General features: G+C 45.5%; 1 protein-coding gene across 1 annotated transcript in view; it reads left to right on the forward strand.

Annotated features, from left to right (window-relative positions):
• ptprz1b (protein tyrosine phosphatase receptor type Z1b) overlaps window positions 1-18,806 on the forward strand; it is a gene marked incomplete at both ends in the record, with an annotated part of 165,234 nt that overhangs the window by 103,593 nt on the left and 42,835 nt on the right. The window contains one exon of the mRNA XM_083660693.1: window positions 9,747-9,838. Within this exon, the coding sequence (XP_083516819.1) occupies window positions 9,747-9,838 (92 nt within the window). The remainder of the gene's footprint in view (window positions 1-9,746; window positions 9,839-18,806) is intronic.

Here is an 18,806-nt window from a genome sequence, read left to right on the forward strand (position 1 = left end):
GTTAGTTTCCCGCTGAATGTGTCATTACTTTATTAATATCTTACCTGGATAAGCTCAAATGATGTTGTTTATATTATCAGTCCGACTTGGAAGCACTTTCTCCCGGCCAGGCAGGCGGGAGAGAGTCGTATGCTCATGCACGAGCCCCAAGCTCCGGGCCGCGGAGGCGCGCGCAGGAGCAACAGCGTGCCCCTCGCCTCTCATGGCCGAGGCGGGGGCTTTCGCATGGGGTGAGAAATAGTCTGACATAACGTAGCGTTAACGTTACTTTATTCTCGTCAGAAAACACTCCGATTTGCATGTTAACACGTTGACTGCCGTGGACGAGTTAACTCGTCAACAAAAAAAAAAAAAAAAAAAAATTTGACGGTGGGACGTGGATCTAACCCTTTTACATCTCCTATAAAAATATGGGAGCCACCGAACGTGTACAACCCATTCCACCGACCCACTAAGTGGCGACAGTGCTCTCCAGACTAGAGAAAGCCGAGCCAAAACTGCAGGGAAAAGCGTGAGGAAGCCATTCTCATACTGTAGAATGGTTTGGCGAAAACGCTTTCGCACTGGCGCACAACGGTGGCGCACAACGGTGGGGGGTTCCAAAAATAGACTGGGTGCAACACACTTTGAAACACCAGCAGAAAGCCCAGAATCGCACGCAGATTCATCCCAGCTCACAACCGAAAACCCAGAAACGAACGAGCCCCATCCAGACTCGCCCGACGAGCGGCCGCCAGCAGCCAGGCAGCAGCACACAGGCAGCCTGTGACAAACGCTGCAAAGCCACCAAAGACACACCCACGGAGGGAGGAGTTTGAAGGAGAGGGGGGTGGGGGTGCTGTTATGGAGGAAATTACTGTTCAGAACTATATTGTTTAGATGTCTGATGTCTCACTGATGCCAAAAATAAATGGTTAAAGTGACTGTTCTGCCTGTTCTATCGAATTTCACAAAAAGGCATTTATCTCAGCTTTCATTTTCAGACGCTGAAACCATGCTGTATTCAACTGCTAATGCCTACATAACTACTAACTCTACAAACTAACTCTTTTAGACAGAGAAAGCACACATTCTATTAGTTCTTTTGAGATATTTTGTGTTCACAAAGTCCTAGCAGAAAATAATCCTCGGCTCTTGAAAGATGAGCCAGAATCCTCAAAAAAAAACCTTGGCTGAAGCTACCTACAGTATTGAAAAACGGTTGGCAGTGAATGTGTTAAAACAAGTTTGCAGCCTAGGAATAACTGGAAAACATTTGATTGATATATTAACGTCAGAGGAAGCCAGGATTAGTCAAAACGATATGAGAAATACACAGCACGTCTGCCGTGTGACTTTTCCAGTTTTATTGTCCTGTGTGGGGGGGCTACAGACGGAGGTAGGGGACGAATTTCGAGGTTTGACTGACAGATTGAGGGCGAATGGCGTTACGAGATTTACTCACAAGCTCGTTTTAATGCTTTTCCATTGGTTGCATTTGTTAAAAACCACACAGAGACGTGAAGGGTGACCAATGGCACTGATTTATGACAAAAAGTAAAAAAGTGAAAAAAGGGACATTCGAGGTCCTGGCACAACAGCGACGATATGTAAACGGACGTCTGCGGCCGACATTGCTGTCTTTCAGAGGCTGTAGCAGCTTCATTTTTAAAGCTAGAGTGAAGATACTGGTATCATATACAACTAGAAGACCTAAGGCATCCATTGGTACCAAGTGTCATGCTAGTTTGGAAGTGGGCTAAATAACGCTCCAAAGTTACGCAAAAGTTTTATCGACGTAATAACTGGCAGGGCCATTTTCCCTCTCAGCATGAATTGTTCTATGATGTTCCCCAAAGTCTTGGTGTCTTAACTCATTGAGTGCCAAGGACGGACATGTTCGTCATTTCAAATAGTAACGTAGAGTGCCAAGGACGGACATGTTCGTCAATTGCGTTTTTTGACGGTGGGGCGTCGATCAAAGCCTTCTGCCTCTGATGTACAAATATTATAGCTATTGGATGTGTCTAACCTATTTTACAGAACCTTTAGGTGGCGACAGTGCTCTCCACATAACAGAAAGGCAAGGAAAAAACAAAGAAGAAGTCGTTATGGAAACGGAAATCGCATCGCATCCGTATGCATCGATATGCTGAAGCACGTTACTGCAGCTGTGCCTGCAGCAGCCAATCTGCTCCCACAATTGAGCCGCTCCGCACATCCGCACATCCACACCGTGGAGTTGTTATTATTCTCAACTGGAAGCATCGTTGCCGGTGACAAACACACGCGGAACGCTGTAAAAAAGCAGGATGTCGAGCCCCCTTCACTGTGCGCACAGCAAACTCAGCAGAGAGCCACCACAGACAGGAGGAGGAGTGTGCAGTTGAGGCGAGGCGGGGCGGGGCGGGGGGGGGGAGGGGGCACGCAGAGCAGCACACACACAACACCCAGACAGACCCAGGCAGCAGGACAGGATTGACAAACGCAAGCCAGAATATCCGATGCCCACCAGCAGCAAATCAAGACCAGCAAGAAGCTGCAACCAGCAGCGCACGCAGGGGCCAGCGCTGCTGGTTGTAGCTAAAAAATATTATTCTGCCAAACAGAATTCCCTGGCCTTCACTGTTTTATTGAAGGAAATTATTTTTGAGGTGTGACTACATTAGAAAAGATTAGCTTCAGAGTCAGTGATGTGCTTGAAATGTTTAATTTCACAAAAGGCCAATTATCTCAGCTTCTAGAAAAAAATTGCTGTTTTTGGATGAATCAAGCTATCTTCTCCGGCTCATAACTAAAGAACGGAAAATGGGATCAATAAACTTTTTTTTGCTGATGATAGAAGAGAGTCTCATCGTTCTTTGTGCGTGTTCAGTGTTTACATAGTAATATCACACAATATTCTGTGGGCCTCGAGAAATCACTGAAAACGCTCTGAAACTCTGGCACTGGGAGCATCCGTCCTCCAAAAGTGGCTGGCACTCAATGAGTTAATGTGGTATTTTGGAGGGATTTTTGACCTTTTGTAATTCAATGCCCACTTCTGATTATTGAAATAATTCTGCTTCCCAAATAAATGATAGGCTATCATTCTGATATCTTGATGTGAGAGGTCATCCGCGGCAGACATGAGACCAAGTCATTTGGTCCAAGTCTCAAGCAAGTCCCAAGTCATTTTGGGCAAGTCAAGTCGAGTCCTTAGTTAAGGCAAGTCAAGTCACTTTTTCCCCATGCCCAATATACTGCAGTCTTGCTTTATTAAAAAAATACATGGTATTAACCCCTTCTAAAGGGGCCTATTTCTGAAGAAAATTGTGAAAACGACATACCCAAACTAAAATGCTTACTGTGGCTGAACCGCTAGGGTTACAGACAACTGCCTGACCATTTCTGAAAGGTAAGACTTTGAAGTGTCAGAATGACTCTATGTGTTACTCACCCTGAGTAACACCAGCTCAAACACAGTGGTTGATTCTCGCCTAGAATAAAAAACACTTTTACAGTGTAAACAGTTACCTGTGGTTGTTGTATTTATGGCTAGAAACCCAATGGAGACATAGCCACAGGCCTTACCACATCACAACTCAAAGGAGATGAAAAAATATCAAAACATGAGTATTTGGCAGTGGTTTTAGTAGGGAGATACCTAGGCGGATTTCCAAAAAGCCATTTGGAGACTCCAAATGGACACCTGGTAACCAAATGACTTTAGAGGCATATGATATATATATATATTTTTTTTTTCCAACAATATCACATAAATTACTCATAAAAACAACTTTGTTGTATTTTAGTTTTTTTTTTCTTTTTTTTTTCAAATCTCTTAGGTACCCAAAGCCTCTCTAAAGCTGGGCTCAGACTACAGGATTCTGACTATCCTAGCCGATTTTGAAATCTGGCTGTGACACGCACTACAGGAGAATCTTCCCAGATTATCTTCCCTAGAATCTCAAACATGCACACACTACAAGATTTGTAAATGTGGCGCACCACGCACTACAGGATATTATTAAGATTATCGGCAGGATAATCACCTTGACGCCCGGCCATACTCCGAACCTGTTTCGTTTTTGGGGTTCCAGCAGTGACCAAAGCGCTCCGCCCCCACCTCACCTCTCTCTCTTTTTTCCTAATTTTCATGCCCGTCTCGCCAAACAAATTAATCTCACATTAGTTAGCATGCGTGTAAACAACGCGACTCTATTGTCTGTACAAGTGAGAACACAAACACACACACACAAAATATATTTCCCTGCTGCATGATCTTTCCAACCTGCATGAGATTAACAGCCTCTGACTGGCAGGGGCTCAAAACTACGATATAACAACTTTTTATTCATTGGTCATTCATTGTGATATAAATTAGTGACATTTTCCCCCAAATACTCGTGGTTCTGTGCTGTTGGTATTTGGTAGCCTATAATGCCTGCAGTGCAGCGCATCAAATGAGCCGCGTCAATTAACGACGGAAGTCTCGCGCAGCAGCAGAATGATGTATTCGCGCAGATTTTCAGTCCTAAATATCAAACATGTTTGATATGATCGGGACGGCCCCGATGAGGCTTTGAGCAGATCGGGAGGCTTAAGATTGGATCTGCAAACAGCTCACACTACAAGATAATCGGTGCCGAACGTCGGGCCCGACCAAATCTGCCAGGCCAGATTTCTCCTCCGATTCTCGGGAGGGGTGAATCGGGCATAAATCGGCCTGAAAATCCTGTAGTGTGAGCCAGCCTTAAAAGTGGCCAAAAGCAATTGTGATGTCATCAGTGATGTCATAAATCCTTCCTGGCTGAGGCTATAGAAATAGAAGAATAGAGTCAAACCAAATAACTTGAGTACAAATAGTTTTATTTACTCTTTGCAGGGATGTAAAGTCACGGAAAATGAAAAAGGTTACAGATGCCAGGGCAGACATAAAACCACTCAAAAATAATCCTATGTTGGTATGAAAAAGGTGACCATCACCTAGTGACTAGTTTGCATCCCTGTCTTTCAAAAAAGCACAATTGCACATAGGAACTGTCAATTGACCAATGTGCACACTATAAACGTGTACAATATAATAAAACACGTGTGCAGTATAATAAAAAAAGTATTGCACCAAGCCCCCTCTCTCTATGGCTCTGGCCACTATAATTCTGTGTCTGGGTGTACTCGATTTCTGCACAGAATGCAGTGTGGAGGCAGACAGGAAGAGCTGAAACAGCTGCAGTACACTGTATTGTGCAGTGGTGGTAACCTGTGGTCCAGGGGCCGGTTGCACCAACTGGTCTTACACTGGTCTTAAGGTAAGTTGGTCGTAACTTTACGACCTAACAGCTACGCCGGTTGCACCAAGACGACTTAAGCCTTATTTTCACTAAGACCAGGCGTAACTCCTACGCCTCGTCAGGAGGAGGCGTAGAGCCTGCCTGTAACAGAGATCTCCGCGGAGACCTTTTTGACCGTCATCGTCGTAACACCGCCAGTTCGCCGTCTTTGAAAGCACGACGTTAGATTATAACTAACTAGTTAACCTAACCCGCCTTCCAAAATGTTGCCGTTAGTTTTTTAGAAGTTAATACATAGAATTGGGAACGTTACATTCAATTTCATTCAGACTGACTCTGTCTGCTCAATAGCCGCCATTTTTCCCCCGGAGCGAGGGAGGATGGGAGGAGGGAGGGTGTTTTACAGTAGTGGCTGAGAGAGCGTAGTGGCACAGTGCTCCAAGCAGGTCGCGAGGCACATTTTTTGCAACATCATCCAATCAGGGTGCATTCCCTGGCAATTCACATGGACGCGCATTGCTACGACCAGCATAGTTAAGACCAGACATAAGCCGTGTTGGTGCAACAGGCGTAAGTCCATGGTCTTAACTAAGACCGACGTAGGAGTTACGACCAGGCATAGTTAAGACCAGTTGGTGCAACCGGCCCCAGGTGTTCTGACAGGCCTGAACTGTAGCTGTGGTGGCTCAACATCTGCCTCATCAACATCATGCCATCCGCAGTAGGAGCATCGGGGGTGGTGGGGACAGTAGGATCAGCGGGGGAGGTAGAGGCCAGTGGGGGCCGACGCTTCCTCTGTGAGATGTCTCTGGCACCCAGTCAATGTCTCCACTTCTGCTTCACAAAAAAAAATCATAATAAACAACCATTCACCATTTTATGGAGTGCAGGGAAAGACTGCATTTTGAATAAAATCCCCCCACCCCCCTATTGCCAGGTCTCCACTTCCCTGCCTACCCCCACCCACCCCCACATCCAGGTGAACCATTTGAATGCAAATAGACACCCATCATCTTACTCTAGTCAAACAATTATACCAAGATAGATTAGAACTGTGAACACTCCAACATAGCATTCATATAAAGTCATTGACTGGCTGGAAATTATTTATTTATTTATTTGTTTATTTATGTATTTATTTGTTCAGTGTTATAAATCAGGGTAATGAAAATAAGTAGCCTACCATCAATGTGAATGTGTCCCACACATTCACATGCCATTTTCATTATTGAATAATATCATAAAACATTTTGAAAATGCATGTATACTCACCGATCGAGCATAGGATCAAACCATCTTCTTCCTCGAGTCAAGACTATCCTGATTCTGATTCAGAGAAATCGACATCACTGGAGCCTCCTCTACTGTAAAATGAGACTTTGTGCCAAGAAAATGAGTCTTCTTCTTTGCTTTCGGCATTGTAAATCAAATAAAACAAATCAGAAAAACCAAAAGAATTGTCTTTGACTTTGCTGTTGTTGTTGCCCCGTGCGCTATTCAAAACTCCATGCGTAAAGTTAAAACGTTCTTTGCTAGACGCAGGGGTGTAAATGCCCCTCCCCCTCACCCAAACAAAGAGTTCGACCACTCGTTGGAAAGGTAATTTAATTCGCTACAAGACTGGTCAGTCAAATTTTAGCAATCTGCCATTGGATTCGATGAATATGACGTTTACGCAGAACATGCCCCCACATTTGTCAACATCCAACCAGAGCACGACCTGAGTTGACTGACACACTGTGTAGCCAATAGAGCCCACAGCAAATTGCGGAAGACCTAGTTTTGTTCCAGAGAGTATCTAGTTTCCAAAATAGGTCGTAATTCGTCCTTCCGCCTTTGTCTTCACGGGAAACTAACAGGAAACCGAACAAAAACAATATCTTCTTCACGGATTTGCAAAGTAAGCAAATATGGTTTTATTGATGATAGTCGCAGTTATGATGTGGTGGTGACTAAATGTAATAGCTAGTTTTGTTCGTTAGACCCTTAGCTTCATTTTCCATGCAAGATTTACTATGAGATATGTTGGTATGGTGGTGCGACACCGCACTGAACAGTAGTGATACTATCTCGCCTCGGGAAAAAAATCAGGACTCATTGTACAAATACGTCTATAACTTCTGCTGTGTTGATCTGATCCGAAAAAGGAAGACATGGTTCGATGCGCAAGAGTCAGACGATTCGTTTGGTATCTAGCATGAACAACATTGTTGAGAATTAACCACCTAATTCACCACGTTAATGACGGATGAACAGCAAAAAATGTAGAACGTAACGGTGACGTTACGCTAAGCGAGAACAGGTTAATACCTGTCTAATAGTGTTATTATTAGCCAATTTATCTAAACTGTTCAAAAAGTGACAATGAATTTAATTTGTATTATAATCATTGATATTCAGAGAAATAATGTAATCAAACAAAAGTCAAATAAGTTTATAAATGCTTATTTCTTAACTGCTTCTCAGTAAAAAAAAATCCACGTCAAGGCATTGTCATGATTGGATGGCTGGCTGTCAGTCACGCGCCTCTCCAGCTTGCACTCACCATGCACTCGCATGGTGAGACACTTGACAACGTTACGTTATTTTCATTATTTAAACTGATGAACACAAACGAGTAATTCAAGTCATCACCTCTCAAGTCAAGTCAAGTCTTGAGTCTTTAACTTCCAAGTTGAAGTCTCAAGTCATTTATGTTTGTGTCAAGTCGCAAGTCATCAAAACAGGGACTCGAGTCGACTCGAGTCCAAGTCACCAAGTCTCAAGTGCCCATCTCTGACCCGCGGCCCACTAGATGGCGCTCTGAGGCTCAGTGGGCCATGGCCCAGTGGTTGAGAAACACTGTTCGTAGAATATGGAGACAATCATTTTGTCATCACTGTAAGCCCCCGTTCACACTATATACGCCGAAGCAACGCTCAACCTAAGCTCAACCTACGCTGAACCCACAAGTTTCATTTAGGCGTCCTTGTTAACAGGCGAGGCCGTTCACACCACCCGTGCGCGTGTCACGCTGAAGCCACGCTCACGCCTTGCTCAAGCGATCGTTCAGGATTCAGCCCTATTTTCCAAGCCTGACGCGTGAAGCTTGAAGCTGCCAGGCATGAAGTCAATGGGAGTTGTGGGCAGGTTCAAGGCGCGCCGAGGAGGCGCTGAGAGGAAAAGAGAAGGCTCCTTCTTCTGTGAACAATGAGGCGTCAGTTCAGCTTGTACAAAACTTTCTTCCCGGGGCCCTCTCCATGCTGGGTTATATTATGGTTGTTTCATCTTGTACCCCCAGTTGCAAAGCCTAATCAGATGTGTTTATAGTTTTTAAATTGATTTGGCTCATTTTGTGATGTAGCTACTGTCACGTTACTTGCATAAAAATCTCGAGAATCCAGGAATTAAGAAATGACTCGTTTCACTTCAGAATTTGATCCATCCGGTCCAATAACATTGAAGGTCTAGAAGAGCCGCATTGAATTATTGATCCCCATTCAAGTTAGCAGAAGGCTAACAGGAAATTATCCAGCTAGGCCGGGAGGAAGTCTCTGGTGTGCAGCGCGGGAATGTCCCCGGGCGACAACAGATTGAAAACTCTGGCGGTGATAGTGGGTTTAATCAAAGCAATACATCCGAATCGAGCACTGAGGCTTGACGTGTGAACGTAGCCTTATACTTAAGCAATATATCACGAGAGCAAGTGTGTTGTGGTGAATATATCCCCCTGATCAGTTGTTATCCCACGAGGCCGCAGGCCGAGTGGGATAACAACTGAGCAGGGGGATATATTCCACAACACACGCTGCTCGAGTGCTATATTGCTTTTATAAAAGGGTTCCAAGTATAATAATATAATAATAATAACACTATAAGTCCGACTGGCATGGTATTCTGAGAGTCAGTTGAAACACTACTGTAAGGCGGGACCTCTAGCAAGAAGATAGACGTGCGGGTGATTTGATTGGATCGTTCTGGAGACTGAAGTCGACATTGGCCAATCCTGGCGCTTGCCTGGACTTTTTACAAAGCCCGACACCAGAGCCATATGCCCACACCAAGTAACGTTACGTCTTATTTAGAAATGCGGGGTTAAGAGTGAGGGCGCGCGAGAGAGGGGTTAAGACATTAGCCCGCGTCTATTCTTGTACAAAACATCATTTTCTGCGAAGTATTAGTAAAGTTATAAGCGAAGATCGATTCACAAGGATCTGAAAAGCTGTCTCCGCCATTTTGTTTTTGAGGTACTTTTAGTAAGAGAGTTGCGCCATCATGCGTCCGACTAGTGACCCTCCATACAGCAGATCAGGAGAAAGCTGTTTGGCTCGAGTGCAGCGCTGCCTTTTAGTAAGAGAGTTGCCATGGCAACCAATAACCCATGGCCATGGGTTATTGAACTCGGTTACTGGAATTATACAATGGCTGTGAACCAATCAGATTGCTTGATTTGAGAGAGCCATTTTATAATTGGTGATTTACAGCAGTTCTGGTTCTGATGTGGTTTTGTTACAGGAACTGTTTCCAGACTGCTAATTTCTACCCAGAGGACACTGTCTCACCTAAAGTCATATCTGCTCCATCTACACCACTGCTACTAGCCACAGGTAACACACACACACACACACAACATACCTGCCAACACTCCCGATTTATGCGGGAGTATCCCGATTTCTAACCCTTTCTCCCGCTGTGCTCCCGCTTGGTAATTTCTCCCGCTAATCTCCTGATTTGTAGGATATGTGTCGTGGTACCTGGCAACCCAACACAGAGGTAGTGACGAGTGGCGCACGCTCAAGCTCTAGAGTGAGGGCCATCATATGTATACAGTCAATGGGCTCCCTTCGCTTTGCCATGGAAAATGGATGAAACAGCTAGGTCCCAAAAAGAAAGGTAAAGTTAAAGGTAAAGTCCCAACGATTGTCACACACCTGAGTGTGTGAAATGTGTTCTCCGCATTTGACCCATCCCCTGGGGGAGCGGTGAGCAGCAGCGGTGAGCAGCAGCGGTGCCGCGCTCGGGAATCATATGGTGATCTAACCCCCCCAATTCCAACCTTTTGATGCTGAGTGCCAAGCAGGGAGGCAAATGGGTCCCATTTTTATAGTCTTTGGTATGACTCGGCCGGGGATCGAACTCACAACCTCCCAAGTCTCAGGGCGGACACTCAAACCACAAGGCCACTGAGCTGGAAGAGAGACGTGTCCAAATTTCAGTGCGCTTGGTGTTTAGACCTTCCGCTTTCTAACCGCTAGCCGCATCAGCAAACACCATGCATTCTGCAAGTTGTGTCGGGCCGACTTTAGCGTAGAACACGGTGGGGAAAATGACATTAGCAAACATGCTAAACACAAACAAGCTGTGGAAGCACAGAGTGGAACTGCTAACATATTCACGTTCCTCATGAGAGGAAGTCAGCAAGGCAGAGGTGAAAATGGCCATGCTAGTTGCCAAGAACATTTCTTTTTCATTTTTTGTGATGTAAATTTTAGATGCTGACTTTTGATCACATCTTTTGTACATTTTGTATGTTTATTTAATTTAATTTGATCATTATTTATTTTACAGTGAGCTATGAATTTAAGACAAATTAACTCATTCACCGCCAGTTTAGGACTGCCAATATTTAGCACAGGCCAAAGATTTTCATAATTGTTGGTCATCTTTCAAGACCCACAGTAAATTATCTATTAGCACCAGAGTGATTTGCAATACCTCAAAATGAAGATGTACGTCTCTGGGTTCACCAGGAAAAAAAAAGTGAGCTTTTAGCATGTTCTGTACTCTACTTATAGCCATTTATATACACCCTGTTTTCTCCCAAAAGGTCTCTCTGAGAAAAGAAATTGCAGAAAATGGCATTTATGTACACAGCACACAATATCAGGCAGAACTCGCTCTCAATTCTTTTATTTTGAACTGTATTGACATCAGACATGTAAATATTATTCATTATGACACAAATGACAAAAAAAAAATATATATATATATATATATATATATATATGAAGTAGGGATGCACGATATATCGGCAATCATATCGGTATCGGCCGATGTTGGTCATTTTTTAACATATCGGTCATATCGGTATCGGTCAGATGTTGCAATGTTAATATCGGTTATCATTATCAGCCAAATTCTTCACATTGATATGAAATAATGCAGTAAATCTATGATTTATGGGCTTTTCCAAAGGCTTTGCAAATAAAGAAATGCATAACTTTTTCAAATTCAGTGTTAACATGTGTTTTTCAGTATGTACAAAATGTGATGATCATAAAAATTTGGTTTTATACAGATCATATCGACATCGGTAAATATCGGTTATCGGCCATAACAGCAATGTTAATATCGGTTATCGGCATCGGCCAAAATTTTCATATCGGTGCATCCCTAATATGAAGTGCTTTTTTTACATTCAACAATACAGTTTGCTCAGTGTGAGTGAGTGTACAGACAGACACACAGACAGACAGACAGACAGACAGACAGACAGACAGACAGACACACACAGACACAGACACACACACACACACACACACACACACACACACACACACACACACACACAGAGAGAGAGAGTTCTCTCCACAGCTGCTGCTAGATCGCACCTCCTTCCCCCTCCTTCCCCATCAGCGTTTTGCCTCCTCTGCTGCTCGTTTCCCTCCTCTCGCTGGGACGAATGCTGCGACAGGAACGGGTCCGCGGCTTGGCTTTGGGACCAGGCGCTGCTGGAACCGGATCGATCATGTTCGTCACAGGTTTGACTAGGCAATCCAGGTTCGCCCTGCAGCAAGGCTGGCACATAGGAACGGGGTCCAGGGACCAGGATCGATCATGTTGGTCACGGGTTTGACTACCGCGGTTTCGATGTCCGCTGCTCTGCAGCAAGTCGATCAGCTCTGCAGCGCGGCGAGGGGGCATTTCAATGGCGTTTCTCCTCTGCAACAAGGAAGCGCGTTTCTCCTCCTTTCCACCTTCTTCCTAATTTCAAACAACAGCTGCGGTATGTGTTTGATAACGTGCTGTCGGCTTGACTTTGAGGTTAGGGACCCGAAACTATGTCACAGGCTGGGTAAGTGTTTCAACTATGCGCTGCACTCATAAAAACAAAAACACGTCAAACACGTCATTGGCGGGGAGGGCTATTTCTGATAACACGTCAAAGACGTCATTGGCGGTGAATGAGTTAAAAGTAATTTACTATATATCCTTGTATTCTATTAATTTGCGGTGTAGGGTTATATGGGGGGGAGGAGGACATTGAGGGTAGGTCATGCCTAAGAAAACCCAAGAAAATCTCAGGTATCACATACAGGCGCGCGCACGCACGCACGCACGCACTCACTCACTCACACACACACACACACACACACACACACACAGACACACACAGACACACAAAATAACATAGTGGCTCTACCAAATACTTTTAAGGGACAGTTCACCCCAAATAAAAAAATACATATTTTTCATCTTACCTCTAGTGCTATCCATCTAGTTTTGGTGTGAGTTGCTCAGTTTTTGAGATATCTGCTCAAAGTACCCAAAAAATCAATTTGAAAAACTCAACAGCAAAGACTCTTTCCAGAAATCATGACCCAGTTACTCAAGATAATCCACAGACCTTGTTGTCAGCAGTTTGATGTAGCCTATTAGTGGGTAGCCTAGTGTAGTTATGAAAGCAGCGCTGCTGCCATTTTGGCCTGAAAAACATTAGCCGGAGACATTGACTGTGTCGCCTAGTCTGTCCAAATGGTGGATTAGCTGTGTGTTGGAGTGTCAGTTCTTTGCAAGTTCTTTGGCAACAGCTGAGGAGGTGCTGCTTGCGAGGCGGTGTTGGATACGTTACAACCTGGATTATTTTGGACTAGAAAACGTCAAACTGGTGAATAAAGTAAAGCTGGTCGCGACCCTAAGGTTGGGAACCACTGCCCTACCAGCTCTGTCCAATGAAGCATTAACATGCACACGATACTCATAGTTCCTCATGTAAGATACACAACAAAATACTCAAAAGTCAGCATTTTGATATTTCTATGGAATAGTAAAGCATATGAAGATAATACTTTACAGAAAGTAACATAATACACTTATTAAAGATGCTCTTACTACAAAGAGAGGAGGGGTTGAAGGAGAAAAGAAGCCTAGCCAGGAATGTGTCAGTTATTTACTTCTGGATCAATGGTTTCCCCCTCTTTTAATAGCTGTCATGGTTTTATCCTGCTAATATTTTGAGTTGGATAAAAGCAGTACCTTTCATTTGAGACAATTAAAGCAATTGTTTTGAGAGAAAAAACATTTTTTTTTTTTTTTACATCAGTGACATCATCAGTGATGTCATAAATCAATGGATGTGGATGTATCACATCACTGATAATGTCTGTGACATCATCAGTGATGTCATAATCCTTCACTAATGAGGTTATAAATTGGACTCTTGCTCACAGCCCAGCCAATAAAGCATGAACCTGCAACCACATAAATCACTAATGTCACAATGACAATGTCCAGTGAACTGATGATCAACAGTGACATCATCAGTCATCTCACAAATCACTGATTATGTTGATTTATGACATCACTGATGATGTCACAATGTCTATGACATCATCAGTGATGTCATAAATTCCTTCCCTGCTGAGGTTATAAATTGGTCGACTCTTGCTCATAGCCCAGCCAATAAAGCCTGAACCTGCTGCAACAACAGTGACCAAGCCCAAGCCACCGAATCGTTTGGAAACAAAGACTGTGAAAGTATGGCAGACGCCCTCCAGACAGTGTTGGTGACCTCGTACACTAAAGCCCCGCTAGCTTCATACGAGCAGGAGAGGCTCCTGCCCTGTAACGATATGGACAACCAACGCTACGAGAATACAGAGGTGGAGTATGAGGACTCTGGCTCTGAGTTCAGTGGTGTGGACTCCCCGGGGAATGGCAGCCCTCAGATGATGAAGGCCTACAGAGCAGCAAGAGACCACATCAACCTGAATGAAATCTTGATCTCCAACGAGGAGTACTACAGCAAGCTGGAGGAGCTGAAGAAGGCCCAGCTGCGGATCATGGTCGGGATGGAGGGGATGCACCGCAGGAAACTGCAGCCTAAATCCATGGCGCCGTCATGGCTGAAGACCAGGCCAGCAGTTTCACAGTTTTCGGCGAAGAACCACTCTGCCTTTGAACTCAGGAGAAGCTCGGAGCAGTCAGTCACATCAGATGAAGAGGGAGATTCCAGCAGCCTGCCAACAAGCCTGCTTTTTTCTCCCAAAGAACACATCAAGAACATGTGGGAGGGCTTCCAGCTGCCCACCCTCCATCGCCGCAAACACCCAAAGGGAAAGGAGGCTTGGAAACACAGACTGACCATCCCCAAACCATTCCAGATGACGCTGCACGAGGCTGACAGACAGAGGTTCAGCATCAAGAGGCATTCACAGATGGAACTGGAGAACACAGAGCTGCGATGCCAACAGGAGGACATGACAGAGTGCGAGAGGAAGTTCCAGGCCAGCCCGGTACCAGCCCATGTTCGCCTCCCCCGCTATGAAGAGCTGCAGAAGCAGGACGAAGAACGACAACGATCCATGCGAGACAGCAATACTGTCCAGAAGCCCTTCAGCTTCCTGGAGCGGGAGCGACTGAAGGAGCAGAAAGAGAAGCAGCTGCAACAGCAACAGCCCTCCAGCCAGGAGTGGGCGATACCCATCAAGCCCTGTAACGATATGGACAACCAACGCTACGAGAATACAGAGGTGGAGTATGAGGTCTCTGGCTCTGAGTTCAGTGGTGTGGACTCCCCGGGGAATGGCAGCCCTCAGATGAGAGCAGCAAGAGGCCACATCAACCTGAATGAAATCTTGATCTCCAACGAGGAGTACTACAGCAAGCTGGAGGAGCTGAAGAAGGCCCAACTGCGCATCATGGTCGGGATGGAGGAAATGTACCGCAGGAAACTGCAGCCCAAATCCACGGTGCCAGCTCTAGACATGTCATGGGAGGCGGGGCACAAGCCGGCATGGCTGAAGACCAGGTCAGCAGTTTCACAGTATTTGGAGAAGAACCACTCTGCCTTTGAACTCAGGAGAAGCTCGGATCAGTCAGTCACATCAGATGAAGAGGGAGATTCCAGCAGCCTGCCAACAAGCCTGCTTTTCTCTCCCAAAGAACACATCAAGAACATGTGGCAGGGCTTCCAGCTGCCCACCCTCCATCGCCGCAAACACCCAAAGGGAAAGGAGGCTTGGAAACACAGACTGACCATCCCCAAACCATTCCAGATGACGCTGCACGAGGCTGACAGACGGAGGCTCAGCATCAAAAGGCATTCACAGATGGAACTGGAGAGCACAGAGCTGCGACGCCAACGGGAGGACATGACAGAGTGCGAGAGGAAGTTCCAAGCCAGCCCAGTACCGGCCCACGTTCGCCTCCCCCGCTATGAACAGCTGCAGAAGCGGGACGAAGAACGGCGACAATCCATGCGAGACCACAATACCGTCCAGAAGCCCTTCAGCTTCCTGGAGCGGGAGCGACTGAGAAAGGAGCAGAAAGAGAAGCAGCTGCAACACCGGCTGCAGAAGCGGGATGAAAAATGGCGACGATCCATGCGAGACTGCAATACCCTCCAGAAGCCCTTCAGCTTCCTGGAGCGGGAGCAACTGAGAAAGGAGCAGAAAGAGAAGCAGCTGCGAACGCGACAGCCCTCCGCCCAGTGCCCATTAGGGACAGTGCCCATTAGGGCCAAGCCTGTGCCCAAGTCGGTGTACATGGCAGCATCCAGAGGGGATGAGATAAAGGAGGAGCAGCTGTATCGGTCCATCAGGATACGGCTGAGATCAAGGGAGATGCTCTCCAGCACGTCAATGCCACCCCACAATGTAGCACGACGACTCAACGAGCGCAAGACGAGCAAAGATGCTGCCAGCGAAGGAGATAACGGCTTCTCCCACATGCCCAACATAAACAGAGACCTACCTGACTTCAATGTCAGCTACAAACGCTTCCAGAAGTACATGGAGAACCGAAAGCAATGGAGGCAGACTCAGTGCAAACCCTTCCAGTTAATGACGGCTGCCCGAGCGGCTGCCCGCCAAAGTCACAGATGCCACCAAAATGACCAGACCAAACTCAAAGGCCTCAGGAAACAAGATCTGCTGCCCAAGAGGGAGGACCAGCAGGAGGTGAGAGAGATCCAGCAGAAGGTGAAGGGAATCTCACTGCTGCTGAAGCAGGTGGCACAGAGGACTGTCAAGCAGGCAGCAGAGAAGCGCTACACCAGATCCCAGCAGGAAGGCTCAGGATCCGCATCCAGTGACGAGGAGGAGTCAGATACGGGGTATAGAGGTGCTCACTACAGAACGTTCTCTTTGGATAACCAAGCAGACTCCGAAGACATGGGGTATAACGCTGACCACTACAGAAAGGTCTCTCTGGATGACCAAACAGACCGAGAAGAGAGGGAGGCAGGCAGAGAGGAAGAGATCGACAGAGCTTTGTCATGCCGCCGAGGAGGTAACAGCTTCTCCCACACGCCCAAGATAAACAGAGACCTACCTGACTTCAATGCCAGCTACAAACGCTTCCAGAAGTCTTTTCCATGTCTGACTCCTCCAGAGTCAGAGTCAGACACAGGGTATAGAGGTGTTCACTACAGAAACTTCTCTCTGGATGACCAAACAGACCCAGAAGACATGGGGTATAAAGCTGACCACTACAAAAAGGTCTCTCTGGATGACCAAACAGACCCAGAAGAGAGGGAGGCAGGCAGAGAGGAAGAGATTGACAGAGCTGTGTCATGCCGCCGTGAAGGAGAGGACGCTGGTCATGACTCAAATGATGGTGATCACCACGACTCAGCTGACAGTTACCACTACTCATACCATCATGAGAATTACTCTGATGGCAGAGATGCTTACAAGACATTTTTTGCGTCTTTGGTCACAAGTCCAAGTCAAGTCTCAAGTCTTTGAGGGGCAAGTCCAAGTCGGTCTCGTCTTCTTGAGGGGCAAGTCCAAGTCAAGTCTCAAGTCTTTGGTCACAGGTCCAAGTTAAAGTGTTTTATGGATGTTCTATCATCTGCTGGATGCCATCTGGTCTGCTTAGAACACTGCTTACTAAAACTAAGGAATTCAAAGCATGTACTGTATTATACTCACATCTTTATCTATTAGCATACACAGGATCAGCATTGATTAGCTTATTGTCAAAGACACTGCAGTGCCCATTGCACCTTGCATAAGCCACATCTCCATCACTCAAGCTAAGGTGCCTAACAATCTCAAACTGGCCAGAGTGGTTCCACTGTATAAGAAAGGGATTGAGGTTATACAACGGGGGTGGACAATTATTTTTCCTGGGGGAGGCCACATGAGAAACCCAGATTGTTGCTCTCTAATTGTATTACTAGATTAAAAAATGATAGAAAACATACTGTGCACTTATTCTTCAGCACTTATCAGATTAAAAATTACTCCAAACAGCCAATTGAGGTCATCTCATTTGATTTCTCTAGCTTCATAAGTAAAATTGTGTGGTTCTTCTTACACCTCCCGCGGGCCAGGCAGAACCATCATGAGGGGCTGGTTCTGGCCCCCGGGCCGCATAATGCCCACGTCTGTTATACTTAAGCAATATAGCATGAGAGCTAGTGTGTTGTGGCAAATATATCCCGCTGATCAGTTGTGCGGCCTCGTGGGATAACAACTGATCAGCGGGATATATGCCACAACACACGCTGCTCGAGTGCTATATTGCTTTTATAAAACGGTTTCCAAGTATGATAATATAAATATAATAATAATACTATAAGTCCGACTGGCATGGTATTCTGATAGTCAGCTGAAACACTACTGTAAGGCGGGACCTCTAGCAAGAAGATAGACGTGCGGGTGATTTGATTGGATCGTTCTGGAGACTGAAGTTGACATTGGCCAATCCTGGCGCTTGCTGAGAAGCTGAGAGCTTTCTGGAAAGCCGACAGGCAGCTCGAGCGCAGCGCTGCATTCTCAGCGCTTGCTGAGAAGCTGAGTGCTTTCTGCAAAGCCCGACACCAACTAACATTACGGGGTTAAATGCGGGGTTAACAGCCTTTTTTTTGCAAAGAAGACATTAGCCCCATCTATTCTTGTACAAAACATAATTTTCTGCGAAGTATTAGTAAAGTTATAAGCGAAGATCGATTCACAAGGATCTGACAGCTGTCTCCGCCATTTGTTTTTTTTGAGGTAACCAAAGGCTTTTAGTAAGAGAGTTGCCATGGCAACCAATAACCCATGGCCATGGGTTATTGGAGTGAGTTATTGGATTTATACAATGGCTGTGAACCAATCAGATTGCTTGATTTGAGAGAGCCGTTTTATAAAAGGTCATTATAGACCTGTGTCAATACTCAGGGTTTTATCAAAGGTTCTTGAAAAAAATATCTGTGAGCAAATGGAGACGTATATTTCTTTATGTATGATTTACAATCACCGATTATATATATAATGACATCACTGATGATGTCATAGGCACTGATGTCATAGTCAGTGATGTCATAAATCATCTTTTAAAGTCATGCATTGACAATCCGTGTAT

Source organism: Poromitra crassiceps (genome assembly GCF_964638095.1).
Source record: "Poromitra crassiceps genome assembly, chromosome: 2".
Lineage (NCBI taxonomy): Eukaryota > Metazoa > Chordata > Actinopteri > Beryciformes > Melamphaidae > Poromitra > Poromitra crassiceps.